The 27733-nt window shown below is 41.7% G+C and overlaps 1 protein-coding gene across 5 annotated transcripts in view; it reads left to right on the plus strand.

The window, feature by feature from the left end:
• The first annotated feature begins 3953 nt into the window (after nt 1-3953).
• Nucleotides 3954-27733, plus strand: part of SLC22A16 (solute carrier family 22 member 16) — a 64033-nt gene continuing 40253 nt past the window's right edge. The window contains exons 1-3 of one of the 5 annotated variants that reach the window (XM_088795513.1): nt 3957-4929; nt 14091-14211; nt 22480-22545. In XM_088795513.1, coding sequence (XP_088651639.1) covers nt 22520-22545 — 26 coding nt within the window. In that variant the 5' untranslated portion in view covers nt 3957-4929; nt 14091-14211; nt 22480-22519. Of the gene's footprint in view, nt 4930-14090; nt 14212-22479; nt 22590-27733 lie in introns of all 5 variants that reach the window. The other 4 variants (XM_019735056.3, XM_088795512.1, XM_074333443.2 and 1 more) reach the window with 4 other exon arrangements.

Below are 27733 nucleotides of genomic sequence, written 5' to 3' on the forward strand. Positions count from 1 at the left end.
CTCCCACAATTCCCTAATAACTCTCCAATTGGATTGATTTAGGTCACATGCTCATCTCCGAACCTATGAGTTTGGCTAGAGAATGCGATGTTTTGGTTGGCCACATCTGGACCACTTGCTGGAGCCCCGGAGTTGGGGGTTAAGCCTCACCTCGCCCACAGGAACCAAAAGTGGGGGAGAGGAGGAACATTAAGGAAAAATCGTGCCCTTTTCTAGGCACAGTGGAATATCCTGGAAACATCTATCTCATGGAAACAGTGAAATGTTCCTGTATATAGCAGGGGAAAATATTACAAAATATATGAAGATTTTGCTTTTAAATGTAATAAGTGTCAGAGTCACACCTAAAGAGTGACTGAAAAGAATATTAAATAAAAATATGAGATAAAAATAAGTGGGCACAAATCTGAAGGGCACACATTGACTTATCTAATACTATAGTTTTTTTCTTAAAAAAAAAAAAATCCCTCACATGTCTTGAAAACACAAAAAACAATTTTAAATGAAGGACAACCTAGTCTTTTTCACCTAAATTTCCAGTGTTAAAAATAATTTCACTATTAATAAGAAATTTTTCAGTGCCAGGTCCTGAGCTAAGCTCTTTACATATTATTATGTTAAACCCTTATGACAACTCTGCAAAGTAATTTAATAATCCCATTTTACAGATGAGGAAACTGAGGCTAAGGGAGGTCAAATAACTTTCCCAGAGTGACACAATTAGTAGCTCCCACCAAGTAATGCAAGCCCAGGTTATATATACCAGAATAACTTCCTTTGCTAAGAAAAATTAAGTTCCCTAAATTTGTGTTTGGTTGAATTTCTGAGGGCTTTTAATGCTCAAAATACTTTTATACCTTCAGAAGCTGCAGCTTCAGGCTGCTTTTGAACATCTCAATGACCACAGGGATGGAAATAGTACTAAATGGAGAAGGGGTCCAAAAGAAAATTTCAGATATTGTATATACAAGAAGATATACTACTTGGGTTTTTAAAAAAATGAATTAAAGATGCCACACCTAGGTTTCACAAAAGAATCTTGCCTTTTGGTGTGGCTGAATTAGTGAGGGGTGTGTGGGGGTCTTCTTAAAAGAATTCTGATGCCATCTCCTGGTAAGGTCAAGGACTTGGAAGTGAAATGCACAAGAAAGAAGCACCCATCAGAGCACTGTACATTCTGTCCTCTTTGTGCCTATGATTATTTCTGCATGCGGAAGTTGCCTTTTAATTTTTGCATCATGTCTTTATCTCTGTTTGACTTCCTGGAACTCTCATGCACAAGATTTCAGGTTTGAAGTGATAGTTTTTGTTACCATCTGATCTGCCACCAGAGAGCCGCTTTTCTGTTACAGAAATTCAGAGCAAGAAAGTTGATGCTTCCCCTGGCAGCTGAATCACCAACAGAAGGTCTGAATTCTCAAAAGGTGATGGTTCTACTCCAAGCTGGTGAATTCCATGAGCAAACAAAGCTCTGTTTGTAACCCTGTCAGATAAGAATAATCTCGGGTGTGTTTTCTGTTTGGTGCAGGAAATAAGAGGTGGGTGATTCCACTTTGTGGAATTTGGCAATCTTCTCTTCAGTCAGTATCTCTTATTTTGTTACTCATATTTTAACAGAAAGAAAAGAGATCTTTTAGAAAACTATGAAACCCATATTTTGAAAGGGGAAAGGTAAGCAAGGAAGCGTGAGATGTGTCTAGAGGACAGACATTTCCACTTTTGGGCCAGAACAAAGTGTATGTGGTGGTCAGGAGACGCTCAGCACCACCAGTTCAGGGAAAGTGGTGAAGGTTCAGCTGAGGAATTTAGGTTTTATTCTCAAAGTAGTGGGAGATACTGAGGGTTTGTGACGAGATGGATCAGGACTGTGTTTTAGGGAGAACAATGTATTAACAATGTGTGAAATGGAATGGAAAATAGAGGGAGTAGAGGGCAACCTGAGAGAGGTCCACTGTAGTCTTCCAGGTTGAAGAAGGGAGGCAAGAGAGTGTCAGAATGGAAAAGACGGCACAGCGTGGAGCAGGGCAGTGGCGCTACTGTAGAGATAAAAGGTACAGGATCAGAAAGGATTGGAAGGCAAAGATGGTCCAAGATTTCCCCACTGGGTGAGTGGGAGGATAATGGTGCCAGGCAGAGATATGGGGAGAACATAAGGGGAATCAGGAGTTTAAAGGAAGAGACCATGAGTCCCCATTTGGACATACTGAGTTTGAGGTGTCAACGGGACATGTAGGTGGGGATCAGAAGACAACTGGAAATGTGTGCCCAGGATGCAGAAGCTTAAGCTTCTAGCTGAGCTCTTAGGCCAGGCTTTAGCTGAGACGAGTTGTCTGCATTGAGGAGTTGGTTGGAGCTGCAACATGGATGAGAATATGGGAGGTTTCCCAGGAGGCAATCAAGACCAAGGGGAATTGGGAAGCTCCTGGAAGGGTTCTAACTTAGGGAACAGGGGGAGAAGGAATTAGAGAAATAGTCTCACTGAAAGAGAACTGCGGTCTGGGAAGCTGAAAGAAGAGTTTTAAGAAGGGGGTGGTCAGCAGTGTCCAGTTTGGTAAAGGGGTGGGGGAGGTGGAGGACGGAAGCTGGTGATCTCTGAGAGAACAGGGCGGTCATGGGGGTGGAAGCCAACTTATAAAGCATTGAAAAGTAAAGGACGTAATTAATGTCACTAAATTGTACATGTAAAAATGGTTAAAATGGCAAATTTTGTCATCTTTTGCCACAAGAAAGTGAGAGAAGAATGTAAACTTTTCTCCATGCTTGGCATACATAACACATTGTCTTGAAAAATAAGTGGAGAAAAAAAGTAAGGGGTGAGTCATAAATGGAGGTAACAAATACAGATGACTCTCAGGAAATGTTTGATAGCTGAGAGGAGGAACAAAAAAGGATGAATGGCACAGCTTGAAAGGGTAACATGATATGAGTAGAATTTATTTTCCTTTCCATGAGGCAACTTGAGCATATTCTACATTGAGTGTGAGGATCCAGAGGGAGGGAGAGAATGAAGATGGGGGGGAGGGTGAGTTGAATGGTGGTGCCCAAAAAGATATGTCCAGGTCCTAACCCCAGGGAACTGTGGACATGATCTTATTTGGAAGGAGGATGTTTGCATATGTGATTAAAGGACCTTGAGATGAGATCATCTGGATTATCCCGTGGGCCCTAATTCCGATGACAAGACAGGAGAGCAGGCATGCAGAGAACAGGAGAAGGCCACGTGAAGAGACAAAGGCAGGCATGGGAGTGATGTAGCCACACAGCAAGGAATGCCTGATGTCACCAGAAGCTGGAAGGGGTCAGGAGGGATTCTTCTCTAAAACCCCTGGAGGGAGCAGGGCCCTGCCCACACCTTGATTTCAGACGTCTGCCCTCCAGAACCATGACAGGAGACATTTCCGTTGTTTTGAGCCACCATGTTTATGTTTGTTATAACAGCCTAGGAAATTATAATGGAGGTGGGGTCATGGGGAGGGGGCAGGGTATTTGGCCATAGTTTGAGGTCCTGAAACAGATCTGGGGCTGTGTCTCTGGCAACTTGGTGTTTGATGCCCAGTCCAGGGCCAGTGCAGCCAGGTACTCAGTTGTTAGTTTAGAAACTCTGGGATCAAATAAACAGAACAGGATTTGACTCACAGAAATAATTTCCCTTTATCTTCCTTTCTCTTTTCCACTCAGTTTTAGAAAATCAACAAAGATTTCAGTGTTGATGTCTTCGCTTTTCACCTCCCATCTCTGAAACTGTGCCAATGGAGCCACATGGTCCCCAGGGGCTTCTAGGGGAAATCGTCCCTGGGAACTTACACCTTGTGCTCATCCACACAAGCCAAGTGACAAAGGGCCCTGTGACCGAGCTGGGCAGCAGGTGGCAAAGGGTAGAGGCCCGGAGGTGGGTCTTTCCCTCATAACTGCTGTGCACATTAGTTACTGATTTAGACCATCCCAATCCTTCCGAAGTCCGGTGGCAGAGAGGACCGCAAGGAGGAATGGGTGCTCCACAACCAGCGAGAGACAACTCCCTTTAGTCAACTCTCCTTTGTGGTTGAGTGAGCTATATATTCGCTGCCTAGCACACTGACCCACCGGGGTGGAAAAGCATTTCCCAGGGAGAATCTAGAAGACGGGGGGAAGCTCATAAAATGCCTGAGAACAGCGGAGAGTGTGCCACGTGACGTAGCATCCACATCCCAGACTCCTGTGCACACAGTGGATGCCCAATAACCTCTTTTGCTTTTACATCTATACAAGAAACTTTACTCTTTTTAACTTAACCCGTATTGCACTCTACTTCCCACATGGAGCGTTTCATCATTGTAAAACTACCAAAGTAATTACAAAAATTTTAAAAGCATGATTTATTGAAGAGCTTCTGGCTAAGATCTTTGAATCTGTGCCCCTGAGGCTTCCAGGGCAGGACTCCAGCGGGGTGGTGTAAGACTTGCTGTCCTGACATGGGTGGCAGTTGCTAGAACAGGGACTGCTTCATTTCACTGACAGAGCGAAGCATGCTGTCAGCGGGCAGCGATTGCCGTGGGACAAGGCACAACCCAATCTGACTCAGAAACATCCTGTCCTAGCCACTGGCCACTCTCTCCCCCTTCAGTGTTCTCCAGGAGAAAGACCAGGGCAGCCCTCTTGAAGAGGAATTAAGTTGCAGTGAAGCTAAAGTCTTCTGAACATGCAGCTGCCCTAAAACTGCCCCAAATACTGTCTGCTACAAAGCAGAATTCAGTATCCAGAAGGGCGTCTTGGACGCCACCCAAGAGCTTTAGTTTTCCAGAAGCCTAAAGGATTCCCAGCATATCTGTAGGGTGAGTGTGAGAGCCGGATTCCAAAGGATTATATTGCCCGTGGATGCTTTAGCACCCCGCTTCACAAGAATGTAACAGAAATAAAAGGTTGTTCAGCGGGAGAAGATGTATCTAAGAGGTAAGCCTTTCTTAAATCCCACTAATGTACAACCTCAGTCCACAACTGGATTCAATTACTGCGTGGAAAGAAAGGCATTTTCTCCTAGAGCCGCTCTGTTTCCGTGCCTGGCTGTGAGCGGGGTCAGCCATGACAAAGACGAGCCTGTGCGTTGTTTTTGGTTGTTTTTCTTTTCAAGCTCTTCCACTGGTACTGCCAGGCCCCAAGCTGTTTGGATCTGTTCTCTGGGCTCTAGTTTACTTGTTTTGGCTTTTGGCCGCTTTGTCCAGCGTTGATGATAGAAGAGCAGGCTGGTGTCCTGCGTGACCAGCAGACCTGATGGGCTACACAGCATGACTCAGTGGCTGCCCTGCGCCTGGGTGCCCCTTAAGGGCAGGGTTTGTGAGCAAGGTCACCTCCTTCTCAGGAGGACATGTGGAGAGACTGTGGGCGACTTGGGAGGGGCCCAGCATAAAGGGGTTTGGCTGTCACTGTTCTCACGTAGTAATAATAATACCTAACATATACAGTGCTTATTCTGCGCTATGGGCTACCGTGTCCTAAGAGCTTTACGTGTATGAACTCTCTCCATCCTTCATCTAATCCTCTGAAGTGGGTGCTATCACTACCCCCAATTTACGGTGGGGAATGAGGCACAGAGAGGTGACGTAATTTTCCCAAGGTCACACAGTTAGTAAGCGGCTCAGAGCCCAGGCCCTTGGTCACTACTTTGTCAAAGAGTAGGTTGCAGCAACTTTGAAACCATGATTGGCATTTATTGAGCCACTAAACGTATTTACAGTAGCTTTCATTTATTATTTTCCTTAACATCTCTGAAAGACACACTTGTGTTGTTATAGACGACTATGTGTTTTAAACCACAAGATTGGGGAGACCCTTTTGGTTCAACCTGCCTTGGGGCAGACAAGAAAGGACTACTATGGAAAGCCGGGGGGGCTTTCATAAGAGACCCTGCGCCCCAGGAGGCCAAGAACCGACTGACGCAAGTGTCTGGTCAGCAGCTCAGGCTTCCTGCGCGAGCGTGGCTCTTTCCATAGTAATTGTTTCTTGTCACTCCAATTCCCTGTTAATAATTCTTTAACTTTCCTTGTACAAATTGCTGTGTAATTTGTGTCTCATGTTTAAACTCTAACTAATAATTCACCATGTTTTTTAGGTCATCATTCAAAATAAAAATGGAGCCTCTTTTCTATGGAAAACGTCTAAGAATCATGGAAGAAACAAAAACAAAAACATAAAAAAACTTTCACTATACATTTATTAATTGATACTAATACTTAAATAATAAATTTGCTAATAAATTAGAAAGCTCTATGTCCTCTTTCAGGCCTGAGCTCTATAGCGGCATGACTGTTATTTAGTTTGTAACTCTTGTTCATGATTGAGTGTGTGCTCGACATTTATCAGGATGACATTCATTTAAACAGTTTGATGAAGTCCCACGATCCACATGTGGCCTCTGTTCACACATCTTTCAATTATCGTCAATCAGAGCAATGTAATATTCCATTTTTTTCCCCACATGCGACAGTTTGCTTAGCTAGTTCCTAATTATTGGATACTTGGGTTGACTCCTGCTTTTCTGTATTACAAAAAGCACAGCTTAAAATATCTCTGCTCAAGTTGCATCAACCTCACCTAATTTTTCCTCTGTCTATCCCTTTCTCCCTTCTCTTAACAGCTGGGCTCACACATCTTCCCACAGGTAGAGAAGAGATTATAGGAAAAGGGATGGGAAATACAGGGGGAATGTCTGCCCAAGATGGAGGATGCAGGTTTTTCCCGAAGCGAAGGCTTCAGGGAGCAGCAGATCCTACCCAGGAACCCCCCCTGCCAGGAACAGAACCAGTTTCAGGGGCGGGGCCAAGAATTGGTTGGAGTTGGTGAACTCAGAGGTGGGAAGGAAGTCATTCCAGAGACCAAGCTGTCTTTTCTTGAGTCTCTCCTATTGTAACTTGTGACTAATCCTTAGTCACACTGAGCACATGGAAACTGCACAAAATATATCCTAGGAAAACATTTTAGTACTCAAGAATAGCCTCAAAAGCAGGCAATGCTTGAAGTAATTGAGAGTGGGAAGCACATTGTGATTACTGCTCTCTGACATTTTAAACCGCCAGTAACTCAATTGTTTCCTGAATTCCCAGAGTCAGGAACACGAAAAACCTTCTTTGTCACTCCACTAAGTGAATGTTAACATCATACTTAAAACATTTTTTTTCACAAAGACAGTGTTCCTGGTATGATGCCCAGAAAGGAGCTTAAGCATAGCACCCTTCCTACTGTTCATTTTCTGTTCATATTTAATGTTGATCTGAAGAGTCTTTTTTTGCTCTCATTCTTAAAAGTAGTTTTGTTGCACATGCAATTCTCAGTTATTTTATCACTTTGAAGATGTTATCCTGCAGTTTTCTGGTTTCTGTTGCTGTAAAAGGTGTCTGCTGACAACTTAACTGATTCTTTGTAGGTGATCTGCCTTCTTTTCTGCTTGTTCCCTGTAAGTTCTTTTTGAGTTTAGCATGTGGCCATTTTACAACAATGTGTCTGAGTGTAGATTTAAAAACCTTTATCCTGCGTGGTATATATTATGTTTCCTGTATCTGGACCTTCTCATTCATTATCTCTTTGAATATTGCCTTCTCACCCATGCTCTCTAGTCTTTTCTGGGACTCCTATGATCAGACTATTAATCCTTCCCGTTCTTTCCTCCAGGTCTTAACCCCCTTTTCAGATTTCTATCTTCCTGTCTCTCTGTGCTGTATTCTGGGTAATTTCTTCAGGCACACAAGTCAACTGATGCTCTTGTCAGCTGTGTCTTATTTACTGGCCATTGAGTTCTTATTTTCAACAATTATATTTTTCATTTATAAACATTTTACTTGGCTCTTTTTCAAATCTGCTTGGTCATATTTCATAGATTCTTGGTAGTTGCACACATGGATGATTCTATCTTGGATTTCTTTAATGATTTCATATACAATATTTAAAATTTTGCATTTGATAATGCCAGTGCCGAAGTCCTGGGAATATAAATGTATTGTTGTTTCTGCTTCCTCTTACATATGGGAGCTTAGTTTCTTGCTGCTTGGTGCTCTTTGATTCTGAACTCATTTTGCTCAATCTGTGGGAATCCTAAGGACCTAAACTGGAGCTGTTTACTCCAAAGAGGTTTGCATGTGCTTCCTCCAGGACCCCGAGGGCTGGTTTAGACCCCTTTAAAGGTCAGGGTTTACAGTGGGAGACTTAGTTTGGCTTTTGCACCTTGCAATGGACCCAAGGTTTAGTGTTTGAGTTTGTCCTGTTCTTACCACCTCCTGCTTGCATTTCAGCTCACAGCTCATTTCTTTGGGCTCTGGAGGGTTCTTTTGTTATCTGCGAGCCCAGCAGTACACATGAAAAACCATGTTGTATTCAGGATCTAACGGAATTGTGGCAGGAAGGCCTTCTGAGGATCGGCTCTGCCATAATGCTGGGAATGGATCTCATGTGTTCGTAATATTCAGGCCATATGGACACAGCAGCCAGATAGACACGAGACATAGACTGTGCTTCAAAATGTTAAAATTACAATAAAGACATAGGAAATAATTAGAGGGCATCTCAAAGCTCTCTTTCTCCCTTCATATATATGTATATATATGTACATATGCATATATGTACATGTATCTTTATGTATAATAAAAAAGCTAGAGAAGGGTGAAGAGCATACACCCGAAGTAAGTATAAGATTTCCTCTGAGGGACTGAAGCTAGTATTCAGGGTGGAGTAAACAGCATTAACAAAGGCACCAAGAGGGAATAAGTAAGGTCTTATCTTTGAGTCTCTGTTTATAAAACAGAGCTTGCCTCACTGTTATTTTATCCCTCTGACTTCATAATTATAAGACTTAGCTAGTAATTTTTCATATGAATATACCTTTGAAAGTCCCCTATAATTTCCTTATTTATAAGATGGGTGTTCATTAGAGTCTTCCTGGTCTTATCAGGGGGCTTTTATATGTGGACAATGGATAAATGGACCAGGGCACTGAGTCTCCTTAATGATTTTATAGTTAAAGGTGCTGAAATCAAACAATATCTCAAAGAGATGAATCGTGTTTTCTACTTCTGCGTGCAAAGTTAGTGTTTTTTTCCTTTCAATATCCACGCATTGAGGGGGGTTTTGAGAGGACTTGTTTCTGTTTTTTAACACTAAAATCCCCTTTGATGTATATACACCTTCTCCTTGGTATAGCAAAGTCTGTCTGGCTCAGCCTCCATCTGGGTCTGTGGCGCTGTACTGAACTTGTAGTTTTCACTAGTCTTAAAAACAAAACGATCCGAAACAGGGCCTCCTTCTGGGTTGGAAATTAGTAGTAGAAAATCTGGGCTCTGCACAAAAACCACATTTGAAAGAGTATGTCTTTTCTTTTACTGGCTTTTGCTCTAAAAAGCAAAGGCTGAAAAACAGCTGTTAGCTGTTTATACAGTATTTTTTATTTAAGTGTTAGACAATAGCTGTTTTCTTCTCCACTTAGAATGGCACATTTTTTTTCTCAGACCATTTAAATCCTCTCTCCGTGTGGCCTGAAGTACTGGTATGCACCTCCTCCCTTTCCCTGGGTTTCTGGAGGAGATTAAGGGGTTTGTTTTGTTTTCTTTCTTTCTCTTTTTCTTCAGTTTCTGTTTTTCTATCTTGAAGTCAGACTTTGGTTTCCCAGAATAGATGGCTGAGTGTGGTACCAGGTCAGAAACTCAGCAGGTCACCTTTTGGGCCAACTCAACACAGGTACTCACACAAGACACTCTAGAGGAAGTTTCTCTGGATGCAAAGTGTCCAGAGGTTTGTGGCTAGATCACATGATCAGAATTAGATATGGACTTAGTTATTGTCATCTATTCTTGAGCCCTGAACACTGATGGTTGGTTTCCTCTATTTGGAATTCAGAAGATGATTCTTGCCCATCCCTGCTTCCTTGGACATGCTCTAAGGACACCATCCTTCATCATCACCATCATCATGGTCCAGAGCAAAGCAAGATCAGCGGACTCATGCAAGACTTATAGATGAGTAAAAAACACTCTCTAACCTGCAAAAGGACCCAGCCAAAACGTTTTCTTGCACTCTCATCTCATGTGGTACCATCGCAATTCTTATTAAATAAGACAATGGTAACAACACTAAGTTGCATGTTATTTTAGGTTTTCCTGGGATTTTATTTGCCTATAACCTGCTTCCTTTTAATCAATGTAGCTTCTTTCAGGTCATCAACTTGTATTGATTTATATGTGGAGGAATAGTCTAGCTTATGACTTCTAGAAAAGGCAGTGTCTGGTACCTTGCTAAGAATAGACTGTTGCTGGGTATATCTCCCTGAGATATAAGACATTTAAATCTTGCATAATGAACACTGAGCCCCATTCATTTATACATTCACACCATGGGCCAAGCTACCCCTAATCAGTTTCTAGAACCTGGGAATTCTTACACGGTGATATCAGAGAAGCATGGCCGACGTGTCGAAATAAAGATGCATCTGGATGAAAGACAATCTTTGTACCCTCCAATGATACCTCCAATCCCCTAATCACCCCCTAGAGGTACTCCTCAATCTTATTTTTTGTCACACATGATTAAACAAATTTTGCTTTTATTTAATAAGGTACAACACATTACGATTTTTTTCCACATTATGATTTTTTTCCTTTTAGAATAATTGGCACAAATTCGATGATTAGAAAAACAGTTCCCATGTGTGTAACTCAAAATACTAAGTTTGTATATTATTTCAAAAACAGGTTTTGTAGTAAAATAATATCTCCCTTTGGGAGATCCAAGTTTTGGCATATTACAGGTTTTGAGAAGTCCTGTAGTCAAGAAACACTGTGGCACTCCTACTTTTCACTGGACATTGCACACCCGCTGGGGAAATCTGTCTTGAAGTTCGTATGTTCAGGATCCTTGCGTTCTGCTCGGCAGCCCAGGACTAGGAACCACTTGGGATCCTGGTCTCAGCCGTGCTCTCCTACTGCTGCCAGCTCTCCACGGTCTTCCCCAACTTGCTTGTATGTGGCAGGGCTTAAATCAGCAGCCAGTGCCCAATAATAGGGCCAGTCAGACTCTCACTGACTTCCTCAGAGCCTTGAACTAAGAGGGGAGAAGTGCTAATGGTTGAAAAAGAAAAAGAATTGGCCTGCATGGTTGTCCTCACCTGCCCTCTTGCCTACGGGGGGGAGGGTTGCATCTCTTTTGTGGTACATCTGCTTCCATTATGAATAACTGTGGGGTTCATCTGCCACCCCATTCTAGGAAGTGGACCAGTGTGGGTAGGCAGAACCATAAGTGGTGTGAAGAAAAGGGAGGCAGAACCATAGCTCCTCTTACAGAAACGGGTAGGCATTCCCTAAGTTTAGGGGCAAGGGCCTCTACCCTCAGCCACGTAAAGGCTGGCACAGAATGTAAAGTCTAAGTGGAAATAGGCATGACAACCACAAAGAAACACATGTGACTTTGCAAAGGGGGAAAAGCAGACAGTGACTTGGACCACTGACAGTACCACACCACAGAGGCGCCTGCTTCCTGCGTGTGGAAGCATCCATCTCAGCCAGAGATCAGAAACTTTTGTAAAATACTGTGCCAAGGTTCTGCCCACCCTCTCTGGGTGTCCAGGTGCAGGATAAGTGGCACAGAGGGACAAGAATGAGGTGGATGGAACAAGCACGTTCTGGCCAATTCTTCTTTTGAGCAGGGCTGGGTGTGACTTCTCAAAGGAAGGTGATTTCCATTTGTCAATGAAATCTGTCTGGGAATGTATCACTTTTGCCAATAATGGCATAGGTTGCATGTGGTATTGGGCAACAGATTTATTTGGTTACATTCATGCCCACATCCACTCTACTTGCATACTTTTTACAAGGAGAAAATAAAAAGCTAGAAACTGGTTGCATAACAATCATTAGTTTCACAGGTGAGTAAGTTATGCAGAACAGTGCTTTCAGCTATTTTGTTACCAAGGAGCAAGATGAGGCTGATAAAATGTTTATAGGCTAGTAAATTTTTCTACTAATTTGCAAGGCTATATAATAAAATCCATGAACTTGATGGCCTACAGGAAACATAACAAGAACTAGGAATATATAGTAATTTGGAGCAAAAGTCCTCTTACGCCCTCCAGGAAATGACTCCCAGAAAAAGAGATGAATCACAGTATTTTAAACAGAGAAGAATGATGCTAAGTTTGTACTTAACCAGTTATAGCCTGAGAAAAGATGCTTCAGAAGGAAATTTCCTGCTTTCAATTATTCTTGCTTTAAAGAATAAAATTAATTCAAGTATGTAAAACCAATGTTTAAATGAAAACAATTACTGGAGCACAGTGTGTTCTGTTGTGTAATAGTTACTTTTAGGATTGGCAACGGTTTTTCACTGTATACACAGTCACATTGTGCCCTCTTGTGGCAGAAATAGTACAAAAATGTAGAAGATGCCCTGCCGTATTTATACAGCCTTTGACCAGCTTCATTTTGGGAAAGTTTGTTCAAGGGAAAAGATGATTTGCCGAAGGTGGTTGGCAAAAAGCGTTGTTGCTGAGGCCCCTTAGCACGTGCATATCAGGGTGGGGCTATCCTTACACAAGGGGAGCAGCAGTTGAAAGGATTCTTGCCGTTTTTACAGAGGCAAAGAAAAATCCATGATAGAAAGCTGGCAATTTAATTTTCTGGTTAATGTTAAAATTTGCTCATTTTTAGCATGTCAGTTCTCCACATCTATAAATAGCAGCAATTGCTATCATTTAGTGAGCGTGTCAGGCAGTTTATACATATTATTTTATTTTATCTCAAAACTGTGAGGTTATGTAGGGGAACCACGGCTCAGAGACATTAATCAACTATTTGAGTTTGCTCAACTAGTAAATGGCAGAGCTGGGATTTGAATTAATCTTCCCCTGATTCCATAAGCCTGTGCAATTGCCATCGTGCCAAGCTTGAGTACTTAATACACGTGAGACACTGCTACTGGGCATCCTGGGGTTTCCAAAGTGCAAGATATTCTTCAGGGACTTATAGCCTAAATATAGAAATAAAAACGTACATTGATATTCCACAGTGAAAAGCTGAAAACCTTTCCTCTAATATCAGGAACAAGACAAGGATGCCCAGTCTTGCCACTTTTATTCAGCATAGTATTGGAAGTCAGGCCATTAGTCAAGAAAAAGAAATAAAAGGTATTCAAATTGGAAAGGAAGAAGTAGAACTGTCACTATTTGCCGATGACATATTATATATAGAAACCCCTAAAGACTCCACCCCAAAACTGTTAGAACTAATAAGTAAATTCACTAAAAGTTGCAGGATTGTTGATGAAAGAATGTCTAGCATGTAGAAAAGTTTTATGAAAGTTTATTTGAGCCAACAATTTGAAGACATACCTGGAAACAAGATCTCAACGGATTGAGAAAGTGGTCTGGAGAAAGGCAGTGTGGCAGCTTATGTTACACATTAGAATCAAAGGAGAAGATATAAGGTGGGTTACATGAAATCCAAGTTGGAGGACTTGTACTGTCTGATTTCAAGAATTATTATAAAGTTCCAGTAATTAAGACAGTGTGAATTGGCATAAGGTAGACATATAGAGCAACTGTACAGAAAGTTCAGAAATAGATTTACATATGTATTAAATTGTCTTTTGTCTTCTCACAAAAATCCTAAGGCAACTGTCTTTTGATACCACCATACAATTCAGCATACAAGGATGTACAACTATTAGGTATGTACAACTATTTTTTAAATGGACAAAGAAGGGTATGTATGGTTGTGTTCATTTTCCCCCTCTCGATGCAGAAAAGCTATATACTTTCTTCAGTTATTCTATGATTTTGGCCTTGAATAGGGGTAAGACCTGTGGCTTGCTTGTAACCAATAGAATATGGCAAAATGGTGGGATGTACATGGTTGTGTGTGATTACATGCTTGTATGACTAAAGATTTTATCATCCACTTTGCTGAGGTTTTCTTTCTCTCTAGTTTTGAGCAAGCAAGTGGTCATGCTGGGGAACCCCACATGGTAAGGAACTGTGTGGCATCTAGGACCCGAGGGTAGCCTCTGGTCAATAGCCAGCAAGTTATTGAGGCTGTCAGTCCTATAATTGCAAGAAACTAAATTCTGCCAATAACTTTCCCCAGTCAAGACTTCAATGAGCCCACAGCCGGGCTGACATCTTGACTGAAGCCTTGTGAGACCCTAGGCAGAAGTCAACCTACCCACACCTGGACTTCTGACCACAGAAATTGTGAGATAACAAGTGTAAGTTGTTTTCAGCCACTAAGTTGGTGAAAATATCGTTACTCAGCAGTAGATAACTAGTATAGTTACCTTTTAGAAGTTTTATAATTTTAACTCTTATGTTTGTCTTTCATCCATATCAATTTTTATAGACAGTGTGAAGTAAGTGTTGATTGTCTTTCTTTATCCTTCCTTCCTCCCTCCCTCCCTTGCTCGCTCCCTCGCTCGCTCCTTACCTCTCTCCCTCTCTCTTTCCTCTCCCCGCCCTCTCCTCTCCTTCTGTACCTCCTCCTCTTCTCCTTCCTCCTTCTCTGTCTTCTTTGCATATCGACTATCCAACTATTCCAGCACCAGTTGTTGAAAATATTATCCTTTGCCCATTAAATTGCCTTAGGATCTTTGTCAAAAGATGATTTGACTTTGTCAAAAGACAGTTGCCTTAGGATCTTTGTGAGAAGACAAAAGACAATTTAATACATATGTAAATCTGTTTCTGAACTTTCTGTTCAGTTGCTCTATATGTCTACCTTATGCGAATGCACACTGTCTTAATTACTGGAACTTTATAATAATTCTTGAAATCAGACAGTACAAGTCCTCCAACTTTGTCTTTTTTCCTTTTTGGCTATTCTAGGTGCTTTGTATTTCTATATAAATTTTAGAATGCTGGCCCGTCACAATGCAAGAGCACCCCCTTTTTTCCCTTGTTGTCTCAGGCTAAAATCACAGCCTCTGCCTTTAGCTTCCTCAGCCCTCAGTCACTTGTCCCCTGTGTCTCATAATTTCAGGGGATGCATATGGAGCTCTCTGCGAAGTTTCCTGAAAGCTCCTCTTTCTAGATTTGCAGAAGCAGCTCTGTGGGGACAGAGCCAGGAATGCAATTTCCAGGCTCTCGGCCTCACGGGGGAAGGTGCTGGCTCAGGTAGTAAATGGCTATCAACTGTGATTGGATGGCCATCAGCTGTGGCTAGTTGGCCATCAGCTATAACCAGTGAGCCATTGGCCACTAATATAACTGCTGTGGCTAGGCTAGCAGCAAAAATGGGGGCTAGCAAGAAGATGGTGGCTGAGCTAGCAACAGCGGATTGCAGTTAGCAGGGCGGATTGCAGTTAGCAAGTGGGGTTGGTTGGTTGACAGAGAAGTGGACGGAAGGTTGCAGATCGTGTGGATCCTGTTTCCTGTGTCTGCAACCCAGCTGCCAGCGAGAATATAGTGGTATGACTCCCCTGTCTATGACTCCCCATGTATGGTTCCTTTTTGGCCTCACCATATCCTGCGTTCTTACGTGGGGAGTGGGAGCTGAGACCCCACCTGACACCCAGCATGACAAACTCTCACCAAGGAAATCCTTCCACAAGCCCGCTTGAGTGGGTTCCAGGTGGAATGTCACTGGACTGTCTCGTGTCTTTAGTGTTGGTTGTATTCTTGGCCACCTGTGTTGAATGTCTTTGTCTTTGTTCATCTCATAACTTGCTTTGTGTCTAATATTTATCGTCTCTTGGCATCTCACTCAAAACTTCCATTTTGTTATACATTTAAATTTAGATAAATTAAAACATTTAAATAATTTCATCTCGCATGTTTAGTTGTTTTTAGGGGGAGGGTTATCCAGAGGATCAAGTCTGCAATAATACCAGAAAGAGATGTCTACAATTATTTTCTACCCCATAATGCTACTATTTTCTTCTGGTTACCACTATAGTATGGAATGTACAAATTGTTTCTCTGCAGTGCAATTGCACCACAGAACACAGATAGAACTTTCCTATTTGGAGGGGCAGGAGAAATAGAGCAAGACTTTGCCTTTTGAATATACTTGGAAGAAGAGAAGTGCTCAGAACCTGAAATTTTCCAAGCCCTTTTCAATTCTGAAACCAGCTCTTGTGAGCGCTACACCCACCGCCCAGCTGGGGAGTGTTATGTAACAGCATGGAAGTGGGAGCTGAGCAAACCTAATCACGTGCTGGTTCGGAGGCAGTTTCCTACACAATGACTATACGAAAAAAACAAAAAACAAAACAAAACCCCAGGTGAGCAGTTGTTAAGCACACAATTAATTATATACCCACAGAGCTGGACTGAAAGCATGTAGACAGGCAATAAGCATGGTGTGCACAGTTTCTCAGGATGAATAATATGGCTCTAAAGGAAATAAAGGATCTCCCATGCTTTTTTTTTTTTTAAAGGAAAAGGCCAATATTATGCTCAAATATCTTTACAGCTTCAGACACATTTTTATTAAAAGAAACTAATACATAAGCAATGTAGTGTATATACATTATGTACCTTGGTCTTGGCCAATACTTTTTAAAATAAGCATGTAGCACAAACCCAAGGGAAAAATTTTTGAACTAGTAACTTACTTGAGTTTAAAAAAACCTGCTAGTGGGCCTTGAACCACCACTTCTCCTCCCATTTTTGTCTAAGATCTTCCAAATAATCTAGCTTTATATTACTCAATTTTGATGTAATCTGAAGTTTAAAAAAAGCAAGAAAAGTGTGTATAGGCTGCTTTCATGAGTGTGTGCATATGTGCATACACACAGGAAAAATTTCTTCATGGAAACAACAAAAAACTTAACGATGGCTACCTCTGAGGAGTATACAAGGTCTAACCATTAAGTTCGCGAACTTATCCTAGAAAAAGTGCTACCTACCTCATTGCTGAATATCACTATGGTCACCTTCGAAGTACTCCCCTTAGGAAGCTATGCACTGACGCCAGCGCCTAGTCTACCCTTCAAAGCAATTTTGGAACTCTTTTTCTGGGATGGTCATCAGAGCTGTCATCATATTGTGTTTCCCCAAAAATAAGACCTAGGCGGACAATGAGCTCTAATGCGTCTTTTGGAGCAAAAGTTAATATAAGACCCGGTCTTATTTTACTAAAATATAAGACTGGGTATAATATAATATAATATAATATAATATAATATAATATAATATAATATATAATATAATATAAATACTGGGTCTAATTTTACTATAAGACCGGGTATAATATAACATAACATAACATAACATAACATAACATAACATAATATAATACTGGGTCTCATATTAATTTTTGTTCCAAAAGACGCATTAGAGCTGATTGTCCAGCTAGGTCTTATTTTTGGAGAAACACAGTATTACCCTTGATGTCCTGAATGTCATAAAAATATCTTCCTTTCAATATTTCCTTTATCTCAGGTAAAGAAGGAAGTCATTGGGGGCCAGATCTGGTGAGTAGGGAGGGTGTTCCAATACAGTTACTTATTTACTGGATAAAAACTCCCTCACAGACAGTGCTATGTGAACTGGGGCATTGTTGTGATGCATGAGCCATGAATTGGCGAAAAGTTCACATCATTTCTGTCTAACTTTTCCACGCAGCCTTTTCAGCACTTCCAAACAGTAAACTTGGTCAACTGTTTGTCTCGTTGGTACAAATTCATAATGAATAATCCCTCTGATATCAAAAAAGCTTAGCAACATCATTGCAACAAGTTCGCGAACTTAATTGTCTGACCTCATATGTGGGGTCACAGGAAACTCATTTTATTAACTAGCCTTTCATGCTGTTTGAACTTTTGTTTGTGTATGTATGTTACTATATACTAATATCATAATGGCCAACCATCAAGGGGCAAACTTGGCAAGAATAGCCTGGATTAAAAAGAAAAGTAGGGAAGGTAATGTGAAGCCAATGCATCCCCTCTCCCCTGCCAATGGCCATTGATCTCCCTGCTTTAAATGTTGGCTATAATTTCACAGAGTCTGGAAATTAAATATCTAAACTTTCTCCATAAAAAGTATAATGCACATTTTTTGACTACCTATTATGGCCAAGATACTGTACTGTGCAGTTTACATAGGGTCTCAGTTGAACCTTAAACAACCCTAAGAAGTAGAATTTCTGTTCTCATATGAACCACAGGACCTTGCTCAAGGTCACTTAGCTGGTTAAATGGCCACAAGGAGGCTTGAGCGTGGTGCCAAATCCTGTCCGTCCACTGTATCACACATCAGAGCACTAGGTGAAAATCACCTATCAAGGCCATGGACCTCACCCCTCCTTGGGTTATTTGTGAGAGACTAGTGGCCTTTTCAGGGCTGGTGTCAGGCACTCAACGTAAGTCTAGGTACTGCAGTTATAAGGGCATCCATTCTTATATGAAAGTTTGATGCTGCAAGGGAGACCACAGGAAACACAAAGGCTGATATTTGTGTTTATCACACGCCCGTCTTCTGCTGGACCATCCCAGCAGCTTTGTGCGTGCTGTTTGGGCTGAAGTCTGGGGCTCCCTGCTTTAGCATTCTGGTGCCCTCTCTGGACAAATTCATCTTCTGATGCTTAAACATTTTCAGAAAAACAAATGCTGAAAATAATAATTAAAATAGTAGACTTAGAAATGTAGTTATGCTAAAGGTAGCATTTCTATCAATGGAGAATAAAATGGATCAGTAAGGACATGGGGTTGGGACAATTGCCTGTCATTTGGAAGAATGTATCCTTACCTTACTCTTCACACCAATAAAAAGTCCGGATGAAGTTCTGTATGTAAAACAGACACAACCCCAACAATTAACCTTAAAGGGCTAGAAGAAAACATGCATATGTGTGTGTATGTGTGTGTGTGTGTGTGTGTCTGTGCACACACATATACATGCTCATGATAAAAGTTCTGCAGCGCCCAAGAAGTAAAAAATAATGTCCCCTTCTTCACCTACCCTCCATGTTCTATTCCCCAGGAGATACCAACTTATCAGTTTCTTGCGTATACTACTAGAGATAGTCTCTATATATTTAAGCATACATGTATTTCTTTTATTAAAAGATATTTCAATTATTCAGTTTTTCACAATATGTCTTGAACAGCTATTTAGTACATAATGTTTTACCTACTCATTATTGTATAGATGCACCATAATTTATTTCACTACCTTCTTTAATTGCTATTTTCATGTAGCAATAATGCTTTAAGATCTTCCCATTCCTCCCATAAGGATCTGCCTTATTTCCCTCTGTTGCGTTTACTCTCCTATAGGAATGTAAGACAACTTATTTGTCCATTGACAGGCTGTTTCCAATTTTTCTCTAGTACAGACAGTAAAATTTCTAGGGCATGTTGTCTTGTGAGAGTTTCTTTAGGGTAGCAGTTCTCATGTTTTCAAAGGATCACTCTGGCTGTTGTGTTGAGAATAGACCTGGGGTTAGGGAGCAAGAACAAAAGCAGGGAGACTGGTTGGGGAGAGGCATTGTCATTGTGGAGTGTTAAGTGGCTTGGACCCGATAGTGGTGGCAAGAGTGGTGGTGACAAGTGGTTGGAATGGGGTGCATTTTGCAGGTAAAGGTAACATGATTTGCTGATGCTTAGACATAACATGTGAGAGGAAAAGAAGAGTCAAAGAAGATTCCAAAGTGTGGGGCCTGAACAACGAAGAGATTGAAGGTGCTGTTCACTAAGATATAGGGCACTGCAGGTGAGCAGCTTTGGGGAGAAGATCAACATCACAAAATATGTTTGGGAAATGTTAGGGATAAGTGCTCATCAGACTTCCCAGTGGAGGTGTCAAGGAATTGGAGTTGAGGGAAAACCTCAGGGCTGGAGATCCAGATTTGGGATACATGGATATAAGGACGGCATTCATAAGGGTGATATTTAAAACTAGAAGACCTGTGTGACAGTGAGTGCGGAGTGAGAAGAGGTTCACAGACTCTTAGAGCATTCCAACATTTAGAAATTGCGAAGAGGAAATAGATCCAGTAAAGGACACTGAGAAGGGATTGCCATAGAGACAGGAGGAATCCAGGGGAGTGTGGAGGCCTGGCGTCCAGTTTGATAAATGCTGCTGACTTATAATTGACGTAGGAATTGACAATGTGGGGCTCATTGATCTGGGCAAAAGCCTGACTGGAGTGGGGTCGAGAGGGAATGGGAGGAGAAGAATTGGAGCTGGATGATAACTCTTTTCAGGAGTTTTGCTTTAAAAGGGAGCAGGAAAAAAAGGGACAGTAGCTTTAAGGGATGTGTAATCAAGTGAGGATGCTAAGATCAAGATATCATGACATTATTGTATGCAGATGAGAGATCCCAAGTAGAGAGGGGAATGTGGGGGTGGGGGTGGGGGTGGGGAGGAGAGGAGGTAACTGTATGATTGATGTCCTTGAACTGGCAGAGGAGATGGGACACAGCTCACAAGTTGCAGGGCTGGCATGAGTTAGTGGAACAAAGAGTTTGCCCTTCACAGCAGTGGGAAAGCAGAGAATGCACGTAGGCATAAAGGAGTGGCTAGATGTGATGCTGGGAGTGTGCGAAAATTCTCTACTAATTATTCGCTACACTGTTCCAGGTGCAGTAAGAGGTAAGGGTCAACTGAAACTCTGGTTGGTTGAAAGTAGTCATGCAAGGGGTGAGTGCGAAGTTTTGCTTATGATGGAGGACAGCTGGTCAACACTGTGCCATAAAAGACAAGTGAATTTGCATGTAAAGACCATCATGACTACTCGCAGGCAGGCTGGTAAGCCGTCTTAGAAAACCAAAGAAGTTTAAGGCCAGCTGAGCAAGGGGGTGGGGTGGTGTGGAGCCTTTACTGAGCAATTCAGTTACCTTTTGTGGCACTGCATTCATTCAACAGACATTGGCTGAGAGCCAGCACCATTCTAGGAAGTCGAGATGTGGTGGTGCATGAGATCCTTTATGGAGGATCTCTATGGAGATACTTCTCTGTAATAATAAGTCTCAATCTTGTAACTGAAGTAATTGGGGGAAGGGAATATTCTTGAGTATTGGTGAGAGATGGTAGAGGGGAAGGAAGTTTGTGAGAACTGATGAATGAATTTGTAGGGGGTGATGGGAGGTGTAAATTTTACAACTTGGAACAAACACAAACATTCCTCCTTCAGCTTAACTCTTTTTTACCTAAGTTATGCAGAGTTAGGTCCTACATGCTCTGTTACCAACTGACTTTGTGGTCTTCAACAAATCCCTCAATTTATGTGCGAAGTGCGGCCTGGATACGGCCTTCTCCAGAGCCCCACCACATGGCGCCATAATTCTGTCACAGAACTGATTTTTCCGTTATGAACGGTAACTGGGGAAGTTGTTTTGTCAAATTGTTGTAAAGAAGATCCATCCCAAATATGAACTGTTTTTGTAAGCCTCTGAAGTCATCCTGCCCCTTTCTTTTTGATGGTTCCAGGTAAATCCAAAAAGGCCATCGCGGAATAAACTGCAATTGGAAAAGATGCTAAAACTTAGTGTGCTTTGCTTCCTCTGCTGTTTCGCGGGCAGTAATGAAACCATAAATCCTAGCAGGATTCCATTTCAAATCATACTCTGCAATTATTGTTTTGGCTCCTTTCTTTCATTATTCCAAAGAGAACCGCACTAAGTTCACACACTTTCAACATGACCATTCATTTCCCCATGCTGCAAAAAGTTGTTTTCCCAGGCACATTCATGTTTCAAAGTTATATTACTGAACGCCTGTTGCCCGTTATGATTTCTGTTTGCTTCTTTCAAATGCCTTTTCCTTCATGGATTTGAAGTAAATGCAATTTTTAGTCAATTAAACTTCTCCCCACCTTTTTTTCATCTTTACACAGATTGACTCCTACTTTATTCCACTGGAAACAAAGCAGTATTAAGCAATGATAAATTCTAAACAACCACATCAAAGCAGCCATGCAACATTTCCCATTAAGGGCTAATTACTAAATACTTGGTAAAGACAATAATACTCTTTTTGTTTTATTGTACTGATCTTACAAATGTTTTTATGCTCTCTCATATCCTGTCTGGTTTAATTATATTTATTCCACTGTGAACACTTGAGTGATTCTAAGTTCCTTCTGTTATTGGAGGGAACTAACTGCAGTATGACCGCATGAATCATTCTGTATTTTGCAAGTTGGGATAAATTCTCAAGTGCTTTTTTTCATGAGCTGAGGTCCTATTCTGGAAGCTTATTATCAGTTTTCCATTCACCTTTTATGACTTAGTATTCTATGTTGCAAATAACTCAAAGTTGCTTAACCAACAAAGAGAAATATTGGCCTTTCTAACAGAAAAGTCCAGAGATAGTGGGCTTCAGATAAGGTTTGATCCAGCAAACAATGTCATGGAGGAGAAAAGAATTATAGAGAGTGTTAGAACATTCAGTAATAAATTTTTAGGTTAGTTTTTGAGATTTTGTGATTTTTTTTTTTTTGTATTTGTCAGCTTCTTGAAATTTGTAATACATTATGATTTTTTTCTTACTCTAAATAATGTTGTATTTATAATTTTTTTTATCCTCTAAAGTGTTTCCTGCAAATTGTATAAACTTCAAGCATCACAAAACATGGATATGTTCCTGCTGAAGAGAGGGTGAGACAGTTACTCCCAGAAGAAAATATTTTATGAAAATGAAGGTAAAGGGACATCTAATGACAAAAACAAGATATGACCACTAAAGTTTTAAACCTTTTTTGAACTTTCTTAGCTTTCAATTCTGCCTAGATGAGTCTGATAAATGTTTTTATTGGTAATGAAGCTGTTTAAAGGTGGGGACTATATGTTAAACTTCTCTGGTTGTGCCCCCAACGATCAGCAAAGTAATTTGTATGTAAAAACATATCGATTTTTCTAATGCTTCTTTCCAGTGCTGTGAGTCCAAAATGATTGTACTCTCTTTTTATATGACCGTACACAAAAGTTTCATGGAGGAGTCTACGTTCCATGGAGGAGTTAAATCATAAACTCAAGGGACCCTATATAGAAATACCATTACAACAACAGCAAAAGCACGTTTAGACAACAAAACAATGAACTAAGCCTTGGCTACTGTTCTACTTATTTCAAATAATTATCTATTGGCTATGTGTCTGGTATTTGTTGAATTAGAACTTTAACTAAAGGGACACAGAAACCAAATATATATTTCTCCTAATACCACAGTACCTTTTGTTTTTTGATCTGTACACAGACACAAACATGCTAAAAAGTGTTGCAATATTGGGGTGGGGGGAATGCTCCGAAAGCCTGAATTACCCAAGTTCACGTAACTTGCTGGGGTGGCCTCTGATTCCTTCACTTCTTTTTGAAGATTCTTTCCAATGTGTTGATGACTTTTTCATCTCTTTGAAGATATTACTGCTTTTGTGACTTCAGGAGCGTCTGGGCACTGCAGTTTTCATATTTAAAAAAGGTGAATCTTCCAGATTTTGGGGCATAGGCACTTGTGGGAGATCAACATTAATGTAGTTTTTCTCCAGTAATCAATGCAAGACATAGTATGTAGAGAGACAACCATTTACATCATGCAAATTGGGAAAGACTTGGAAACTGTCCCATCCAAAATACCTCTCTACCAGTCTGCTCAAAGACCTGAAAGAAATCCCACTACTGTGTATCTCTTAAGTGAAATGCAAATGTTTCCAGGAGAGGTACTCCCACACTCTCAGCAACCATTAGTAACTCCTGAAAAAATGAATTTATTACATTCCTACTTCCAGGTCAGTCTCCAAGAACAAGCTCCTACAGGACTGGGACTAAGGATGATGAATTTTGATAAAAAGGAAACACCTGAGGTTCCGTTTTATTATCTGTAAAATTAGTGGGCTGGACCAATGTGTCCACAGATTTCCTTCCTTCAGAGCTCTGCTCTGGCGAAAATGTTTTTCACATACCTTAGCTCACTTGGTAAACTTGGGATTGGTGGGAGAGGCAGGGGGCATTGTTTTTCTTACTTGTCAGATGAGGAAACTGAGGTTCAAAGAGTTGAGGCTCTTACCCAAGGTCACCAGCCAAGGAACCTGTTTAGCATGATCACTTAACTCCAAGTTCAGTGACCTTTCCACTACAACATACTCATTCCTTTACCTATTGAGCACTTAGTACAGGCTATAGTGCTAGGGATGCAAAATCAACAAGATGAAGCTCCAGCCCTCTGGGGGCTGGCAACAATTGAAGATGAGTACTTAGAGAGCTGCAAGGTCAGTTAGTTATTGGAGACAGAGGTGGAGGCAAGAAAACAGAGAGTTGGGAGTGGGAAACGGCAAACTTCACGGGAGAGGCACATCATTGAGGCTAAACTAGGAAGGATGAGTAGATATTTGGTTTAATGAAAGGGAAGCCAGTGTTCTCAAAAGAAAAGACTTCATCCTAAAAGCGGGACACTTCGGGTGCTGTGACAGTTATCTGCAACAGATTGGCAAAAACTTCTGGGCAGAAGGATCTTTTGGATAACATTATTTGTCTGCTTTATTAAGGTCTGCACCAGACTTTTGGGGGTCATAGGCTCCTAACTGGTGGCTACGCCACCCCCGTGTGGTCTTTATTCAAGGGGTTATGAAATAACCCCTTGTGAAAGAAGATGGAAAGTGGCAGATAAGTAACAGGCTATGCTGTAACTTCTTCAGTTGTTTTATAGTCTTACTTCCCATATTATGGAGTAGGGGACTGGAATTCCTCTTGAAGTTTTCAGAAGACTCAGTAACATACCCAAGTCACAGAGGTAAACGACAAGGCAAATTTTCATCGTTGCTTAAAACCCCATCATGGCTACTGCCTGGGCCAGTTGCTGTGAGTGAGGGCTCCATGGGACAGGGACAGGTTCCTTCCATGTGGTTTCAGTGTATCTCATTCCGGAACCTTCCTCTTAGCATCTTAACCCTATAAGAAATACACTTTTGAAGCAGGACTGGAAAATTTCTCTTTCCTTCTTTAGGCTTGCTCCTCATTTTTTGACTACTTTGGTCAGTATTGCTGTGACATGCAGCTGCTTCCGAGGGGTCAGAGGGAGACTTCGCCTCACTCACAGACTTTTCAATACACACACACACACACACACACACACTCCTACCTTGCACCTCTCTCCCAAAGTGGGAGAAATCCATCTTTTGCTACACTCTTTGCATTTCTAACACAGATCTGTTATAACACTCAAGGTTCCTAGCCAAAGTTTTTATTTATTTCATGCTCTCAAAAGAGACCTCACAGTTATTGCAAATCTTTTGTATATTCTGCAAATCCCGTTTGTTGTTTTTCTTTTATGGTAAGAGGGAAAAACATTTCATTCACTAGAATCTTAACATATTGCATTTGTTTATGAACCAATCCTTTTAAAGCTGCTCCCGGTAGAGCCCTGGGTGGGTGTGCAAGGGAAATGCACCAGAGAAAGACTGTGCCGTCTAGAATGAGAGAAACTTGCATTGTTCCCGGAAGAGAGTGGAAAGGGAGGGAGAAGATGAAAAGAGGGAGGAAAGAGGAGACCCCAGTAGCCAGGCCACCAGCCTCTGAATCACCCAGGCTTGTAAACCTCCTCACATCTACATATCCTCCCCAGGCAGCCAGTTGCCAAAGGCGGCCATTCTTCCTTCTTTGCCATTTGAATGGGAATCCCCTTCAATCTGTTTGTACTATCATCTCTTTAACCTGGAACGTGAACACTGAGCTCCAAATATATCTGTCTCCTAGCTGACCTTCCTACCACAAACTTCTCCCTGCTCCTCCACTTTCTGTCACACCTCCATTAGCAGGCCAGTGTTTCTAAAACATACTTCGTTGGCCACATATGACAAAGCCCTCTACGCTCCCCACTGCTCATAACTAAAGCTCAACAGTCTTAGCCTAGAATTCAAGGTTCCATCCATTGTGACCCTGACTTATCCTTCTGGCCTAGCTTCACAGCTTTTATTAAAGCATTTACCTTGGGCCAGGCACGCTGTTGTTAAACGCTTATAAATGTTATTTATTTATTAGAATTCCTTTCCAGGAAACATGTGTGTCCCCTACTTCCTGTCGGACTGCCCTCAATGAGAGCTGAACATGTGATGCAGGCCAGCCAATCAGAGCATTCCCAACCCTGGCCACTCACCAGCCGGTCAGAGCATTCTACTCTCCCCCCTTTACCCTGAGCTTTCTCAAATTTGACTTGTAGGTGTGGGAGAGTGTGGGTTTCTCTCTCCTTCTGGGGTTGAAATCTACACAAAGAAGCAGAGCAGGGTAGAGAGAAGAAGAGCTGGAGAATGAGAGAGAAAGGGAAACCTGATGACATTGTCCCCCCGGATCCCACCATGCATGTAGATAGCTCTACCGCTGGACTTTTCCCATAGTGAGTCAAAAGAGTCTCTTTCTTAGCTTGTTTGAGTTAGGTTTGCCGTTATTTGCAGCTGAAATGATGACTAGAGCACTTAATGTGGCTTAGCTCCTCACAACTGCCCTGGGAGGCAGAGCTGTTTCTTTCAACCATTTTGATGGGAGTGACACCAGCGAGATGGGACTTGCCTGAGGTCTCCCAGTGTTTTAGTGGCAGATAGAATTTACAACCAGGTGGTCCGACTGCAGAGTGTGCATTCTTAACAGTGGATTCCAAAGCTGTTAGGAAAATGTACCCAGTATTTTCTGTATGCCAGGCACGAATCAGAGGGCAACACACGCCTGCTCTCCTGTCATCTGCTGCTGTGCCCTACATCCTGGCCTCACACAGGCCCTGGCTAGATCACACAGGCCCCACATCTAGATCTTTACGCAGGCTATTTTCTGTACTTGTCTACATCCCCACCCCACCGCTGTCTGGCAATATTTACTTATCCTTCAAATCTTGGATCCAATGTCAAATCCCCCTGGAAGCCTTCAAGGTTACAGCCTTCCCTCCCCCCACCAAAGCAATTCTTCTTTTGAGTTTTAAGGACTTTGCAACTGGAACACTGGGCCAGTTGGGTGTCTTTGAGGGCACTAGCACAACAACTTATAGGCATGTTTTAGGGAGGTTGGGGGGATTGGTGGTTTGAAGTCACCAGATTTCCACTCCAGTCATTTCACTGATAACTCTGCCAAACACCACACATTTTTGTGACTTAATTCTGAAAGCCAGGGAGCCATGGAAAGATTTCTCTGAAGGGGTGACCTATTTACATGGGCATTTTAAAGAGGTTACTCTGGTAACGTGAGGCATGAGCAGATGAAATTGTGCAGTAGAGAGTTGAGAATAAGGGTCCAGAGCTCATGAGGGAGGGGTGGGCTGGAGGGGCCTGTAGGTGGGTGATGAGAACCGAAAGCATTGTGGTTGACTGCCCACATTCATGTAATTTTACTATTCCAGGAGACTCTTGTCAAGGAAGAGAAAAATTACAAATACTTTATTGTTCATTTCAGGAACTTCCAAGTGCATTTAAATGAACATCAAACTCTTCACCTTCAGTAGAACGCATGTTTACTCCCCAGCCTTGCTTCAAAATCCTCGCCTTTCTGTATTCTCCAATCCTAAACGCATATCAGTTTCCTTTTCCAACCCCAGTCAAGCTCTCCATGGAAAGCCCTGCCTCCAAGACCTCCTCTGCCTTTGCTCTCACCTCTCTGAGCACTACTGTTAACTAAGCTTTTTGTGGTAATAATTTTGCAATATATGCATATATTAAATCATAACTTTGAATACCTTAAACTTACACAATGTTATATGTCAATTATATCTTAGTAAAGCAGTAAAATAAAAGGTACAGGAAAAGTTTCAGCCTTGGATGATTTGTTTGTTTTATTGTTGTGGCTGTTTTATTGGGGGTGGGGGGAGGAGGGA

The sequence above is a fragment of the Rhinolophus sinicus genome, chromosome 2, assembly GCF_057876585.1.
Source record: "Rhinolophus sinicus isolate RSI-liver-muscle chromosome 2, RSI-T2T, whole genome shotgun sequence".
NCBI lineage: Eukaryota > Metazoa > Chordata > Mammalia > Chiroptera > Rhinolophidae > Rhinolophus > Rhinolophus sinicus.